At 38.5% G+C, this 6,000-nt stretch overlaps 1 protein-coding gene and 1 long non-coding RNA gene across 2 annotated transcripts; both read left to right on the top strand.

Annotated features, from left to right (window-relative positions):
• The first annotated feature begins 251 nt into the window (after positions 1-251).
• On the top strand, positions 252-983 carry LOC130736811 (uncharacterized). The gene has a single exon (XM_057588594.1). It carries the CDS (start codon positions 252-254, stop codon positions 981-983), a length of 732 nt encoding a protein of 243 aa, XP_057444577.1.
• A 638-nt stretch (positions 984-1,621) lies between these two features.
• LOC130735536 (uncharacterized) lies at positions 1,622-2,947 on the top strand. The gene is made up of 2 exons (XR_009018492.1): positions 1,622-2,049; positions 2,244-2,947. It is a non-coding gene; the product is annotated as an uncharacterized LOC130735536 (long non-coding RNA).
• The last annotated feature ends 3,053 nt before the right edge of the window (positions 2,948-6,000 follow it).

The raw sequence follows: 6,000 nt of genomic DNA, 5'->3' as shown, positions 1-6,000 counted from the left end.
GGCGGATTGGTGATGGTTTTGATATTAAGATTTGGGAGGATAATTGGCTACTATCACAGGCAAGTCTTAAAGTATGGTCTTCGAAACCTCAAGGCTGTGAAATTACCTATGTTTACCAGTTGATAGAGCGAGAGGATGGCCAATGGAATTTTCCTATGGTGCAGTAGTTATTCTTGCCTTTTGAGGTTGATCAAATGAGTCACCTTCCTTTGTTACGTCTGAATGGGGATGACAGGTTGGTGTGGAATGCAATGGTTGATGGTTTCTTTATGGTGAAGAGTGCTTATAGGTGCATTAAGGATTGGCAGCGACGTGATATGGCTGGAAGTTCTAGTGTTGGGTCTTCTCTGGTTTGGAAATATCTGAGGAAATTGAACATTTTACCCCGACAAGCGCATTTCATTTGGAGAATTCTATGCAAGGCTATCCCAACTTGGCAAAGGTTGTGGAATTGGGGGGTGGCTTGTCCTTTGTGGTGCCCTCGCTGTGATGGTGTGGTGGAATGTTTGGAACACTTGATGTGGGAATGCTCGTGGAGCAGAAGTTTCTGGTTTGCATCGCCTCTGGGAATAATGTGGGGAAGTGACAACCAGGAGGACTTTTGTACTTGGTTGACTGGTATGATTTTGGAGGCTCTCGTGGATGTAGTAGAATGGGTATGTGGTTCGTGCTATGGCTTTGGGAGGGCAAGGAACTTGGCTTGTTTCGAAGGAAAGTTAGTGGATGCGGGCATTGCTGCAATTGTTGTTGTCCATGAGGTTCAGGAGTATCAGAAAGTTCGAGCTTCTTTGCAGACTCGTTATACGTCGCTTCCTACTTCTGCTTCTACAATTTGGCAATTTCCTCCTCGTGGGAAGGCGGAGTTGAACGTTGATGATGATCAAGGCTCGGGAGGTTGGACACGAGGTGTTGTAATTCAGAATGATGAAGGTTCGGTGCTGGCGGCTGTGGAGCGAACTTGGGGTGGCCTATGTGGAGGCTGAGGCTGTTAAGGAGGGGCTCGACCTGGCCTTGTTGCATGGTTATTTGGACTTGTGTGTGAAAACAGACAGTGAGATAGTGGCTAGAGCAATATCTGAGGTGGTCTCACATAATTCTTATTTATCCCTTATGGTGCTTGATATTCAAAGGTTGGCTACTAGTTTTACTTCCATTTCTTTTGCTCATGTTAATAGAGTGGCTAATAATGTAGCTCATAGTCTAGCTAAGTATGTTGCAAGTAATCCAAGTGCAGTTTGGACTACTAACCTCCCGGTTAGTTTCAATTCTTGTACCCGGTCGGATCTTTTGGCCTGTTTATTTCAATGAATGAATTTCTCTTTTGGATGTAAAATAAAAATATAAAATATAATTGTATCTAAACCAAGTTGGTTAACATAAAAAGCTTAAGGCTTAATTCCACTTTGGGTCCCTGATGTTTCATAAACGTGCGGTCTGCATCCCTCGTGTTTAAAATATGCGGTCAAACTCCCTCATGTTTCTAAAACGGTCGATTGAAGCCCTTCCGTCCATCATCGTCACTTGACCAAACGGAAATGCTGACATGTCACTTATTTAATTAATAAAATATAGGCTATTAATTGGTGACGAAAATAATCCGTCACAAAACCTTTCAGCCCATACCAGTCACTATAGCCAACAACTCCCTTCCACAATCCTCCTCTGCCATCGGTGCGCATCGCAGCCGAGGTAAAATCCCTCAAGGTCTACCTCGATTTCTCCATCATCTCGCTTTCTCGCTCTCACTCTCTCTATTTTGTGGTTTGTTCGAAGATGGGGCTATGTAGGTAGGGGAAAGCGTTTGGGTAACTGAGGTGGTGGAGACGTTCTTCCCAGCAGATACCGGAGCAAGGGTTGACAGAGGTGGTGCGACGCAGTGGTGACGTCCTTGGGTTTCATGGTAGAGGCGAGAGCCAGAGGGTTTGGGTTGCAGTGAGGTGGATTCTCTGACTTCCGATCTGCTTCATCATGTTTCTTCATCTAGGATTACCTTATTCGTTGTAGATTCCAATGCTTGTTATTGTTCTTCTTCCATTGAAGAGGAGAAAAGTAAGTTTTGGCTGTGTATGCGTTTTTTTGGCTTGTAATTGCTACTGCTGTCATTTTTCTTTTTCATTTCTGGATCTAGGTTTAGCAATTGCTTTTGAGTGAAGAGCAATGTTGGTGGTTTGGGTTTGGATATGTGTATTCATTCTTTAATTAACATGTTCTGGTCTGGGAAGCTTTAATTAATTGTTCTGCAGTGTGGATGAAGTGCCTCAATTGGCTTGGAGTTATTTCTGTTCTTCATGAGGATGTCAGGTTGGCTTTCACACAACATGGACATAATCTTTTCTATTGGGCAAAGTCAGATTGGTGCAATTTAACTCATGGTAGTGGATTTGATTAAATTCTGCTCTTGGAAATGGATCAAATGCAAGAGAAAAGACTCCCACTGCTCATTCTATGAATGGATTATGAATCCCAAAAACTGCATGGGGTTTAGACAATTCTTATTCATTTTGCTCACTGAAGGGATGTGACTTCAATTCTGTGCATTGAATTCAGGTTTCCCAGTATGTTGGATTGCAGCAGCTTCTTCAAGAGTGCTTATTGCTCTTATTGTGAGTGTATGGTTCGAGCAGGAAGTGGTTTTGAGCTGTCCTCTCTTGTCTACCAAAACTGTGTTCCCCCTTCCCTTGTTTTTCTTTCTGGCTTGCTGAGACATTATTTGGTCTCCTCGTGGGATTTAGGCACAGCCTTGCTAGTGTGCTAATTTTGTTCATTTGGTCTGAGGTTGTTTTGCTTGGTTCCATTTGGTTTGTTGGTGTTCTTGGGTACAACTTGTACCTATTTATATATTTTGATTTGTATATATAATACTATTTTGGCCTTCCAAAAAAAAACTAGTACCTGCTAGAAAGGAAGAAGAAGAGAAAAAAGAATAAAATTTGGCAGAGCTTGATGATGGAGTTGTTTCTTTTTCTCCTGTCCGTGTTGATTCTGAAATGTGTGAGGAAGAAGAAGAAGGTATTTAATTTGCTTGAAGGGTTTTGTGACGGATTATTTCCGTCACCAATTAATAGCCTATATTTTATTAATTAAATAAGTGACACGTCAGCATTTCCGTTTGGTCAACTGACAGAGATGGACGGAAGGGCTTCAATCGACCGTTTTAGAAACATGAGGGAGTTTGACCACACATTTTAAACACAGGGGATGCAGACCGCACATTTATGAAACATCTGGGACCCAAAGTGGAATTAAGCCAAAGCTTAATTTCAATAGCTTGGCCCAGAAAAAAAGTTATCTTATATTTTATGTAAAAATTTACAAAAACAATTTTGTATGTTAGTTAATATTTAGTTCCCCTAATATTAAAAAGCTTAATTTCAATGCAAGGAAAGTGGAAAAAATGTTCACTATTTAAAATATGTTACATTAAATAATTTGCCTCTGAAAGAGGACACATATCTTCAACCAATTTTTTGGCCTCTCCTTGATTTGACGATATATAAATGGATAGAGAGATACATTTTCTTTTCCTTTTCCTTGTTTTGCCCATTTCATAGACATGTTTTGAAAGCCACAATAAATTTTTAATTGGATAAAAATGTCTTTTGACAAAAAAAAATATAACTTTACACCTCATTTTTTTCCTTCTCTTTCTCATTTATTTCTATTATATCAAACCACCTACAAAATCTACTATATTTCTCTCACTATCTCCCTAGTCATCTTCATTCTTCTCTCTTTCTCTCTCTTCCCTCCATCTCTTCTAAAGCAAACAAATCATTAGCGCCACAGGGAAAACAATCAAAAGTGATTGACATCACTACAACGACTCATGCTACAACGCTTTATAAGCGTAGTAAAATGCAAAAAATAAGCGACGTAAATAACTTTTTTGGTGTAGTGCAAGTACTTAATCCATGTAGCTTTTGCCTAATGTAGAGTAAGATAACTATGATACTTGTTACCTTGAAACCCCACCCTCGTGATCAATGCATTCAAACCAAGACATGCAAATCACGAGATTTCTTTCACATATCACAACATACATTTTCTTTTGGTGTCCGGACATCATGCCATTGGAGAGAAGGAATGGATTTTCACTAAAGGAGTTGTATGCCACTAACATTCTTGTCGTTTATGTAAAACTTGCCAGCTATCCTCGTAAGTTCCACTCTAGTATGCCATGTTCAATGTTCTCGTGGTTGTGGAACCCACCATAATAATAATAATAATGATGATGATGATGATGATGATGATGATGATGATGATGATGATGATGATGATGATGTGCTTTCACCTAAGAGTAGAAAATATTTATTAATACTTTAGCCTTATATCCCTTCTCATAAGTGTAAGTGCCACAATGACATGTCAATTTCTATCATGTAACTTTAGGGCAGATTCCAATCCTTAAGAACCTGCTAAATTTTGCGTCCTAATATTTGGTATGTTAGACGTGAAATTTAAATTAAAGCACATACTCTATACAAAAATGAAATAAAATCTGATAGGTGTATGATAATTTAAACCATTAAACTAGTTATATTTATAAGTTAATTTTTTTTTTAAATGTCAAATTTCAAAAAAAAATCCTATCTTTTGTAAACTTAAGTTGTGAATTTAAATTTAGCTAAAAAAATGTTGCGCGCCAATATTTGATATGCTAGACATGAAATTATTAAAGAACAGATTCCATTCTATACAAAAACAAAATAAATCCGGATAGGTGTACGATAATGTGAAGCATTCAATATGTTTCAAAAAAATTGAACTAGTTATAAAAAAAATGATTTGTAAAGGTTTTTATTTTAGGATTTTAAATTTGTACCTTGGTTGTGTAAAAAAAAAGACCTAGTTAAAAATTAACTATATAAAAATATCAAATTTCGCAAAAAAAAATCCTTTCTTTGTAAACTTAAGTTATTAATTTAAATTTAGTTAAATAAGTTTTTTTTTTAAATTGTTCATATATTTTTATAAAACTGATAATAGTTTTTAAATTTTTATATGAAAAAATCATAAAAAATTAGTAATTTTTTTCCGAAAGCAGAAATGTATTGTGATAAAAATGAGGAGATATACACGATATTCACCCTTCTCAAAGGGGATCCAAAAATACAAAGCTAACCAAAAAGCCCTCAAAGACTCAGCATGCCCAACCAAAAAACTAACGCCAGACAGTCAAAGAAGCCTAGCACATCCGCTATGACCTAGCAAAACACGTTAAAGCCTACACAGAAAAAAACCGACGAGAGAAACCACCCCAGAACAGCGAAGAGCCTAAGAAAAACAAGAGAACAGACCAAATCCTCCCTCCTCACTCAGCTCAGCCTAACTACGTCTACTTGCCAAAATTTGAGTTGCAATCTGACCTTCGACAATGACGTCTGGACAATCGTAAGTCAAGCCAAGGCGCTTCCCCAAAAGGATACCACTCATCGCACGAGTCATAATGTCATATGGGTTTGACAACTCCTTAGAGAAAACCATTAGCTTTTTCCCTGCTGGTACCATTTCTCCGCCGATCGTCGTCGCCGTAAGGAGCTTCCCACTTCCCCTAGCCCCAACCTTCTTAGGCCGACCTCTTGGTCCTAGGAGTTGAGCAACCTTTTTGGGAGGAGAGGGAAGAGAGAAGGAAGGTAAACTAGGCTCGTCCCCCTCCTTGCAAGGAGATCCGAAATTAGAGTCGACGCCGATAAACCCCACCCCAAGGACATCCCCTACTCCACTCCCTCCAACATGGTCACACTCTAAGAGAGGCAAAGAGGGTACCTCCTCAGAAATGGTTGCTGGAGCAACAAGAGACTACGAAGCTAGCTCAGGGAAAAGAACAGTCAGTAAATTTTCATGATATATATTTTATTAAAAAAATTATCATGTTTATGATAACTTTGGAAAATAAACTTAAGTAAAGTCATTAGCAGTCGTTGTCGACCCATGCTTTAGTGTTTCGAGAAAAACAATCCAAGTCAACCTTGACTTTTGTGTCTCGACACATACGATCAA

This window comes from Lotus japonicus, chromosome 2 (assembly GCF_012489685.1).
Source record: "Lotus japonicus ecotype B-129 chromosome 2, LjGifu_v1.2".
Classification (NCBI taxonomy): domain Eukaryota; kingdom Viridiplantae; phylum Streptophyta; class Magnoliopsida; order Fabales; family Fabaceae; genus Lotus; species Lotus japonicus.
Note: the sequence above shows the minus strand (reverse complement) of the source record. Positions and strands in the feature narration are given on the sequence as shown.

What these genes read in the sequence shown, in the direction of transcription:
- LOC130736811 (XM_057588594.1), top strand. Translation starts at nt 252, where the DNA reads ATGGTTGATGGTTTCTTTATGGTGAAGAGTGCTTATAGGTGCATTAAG.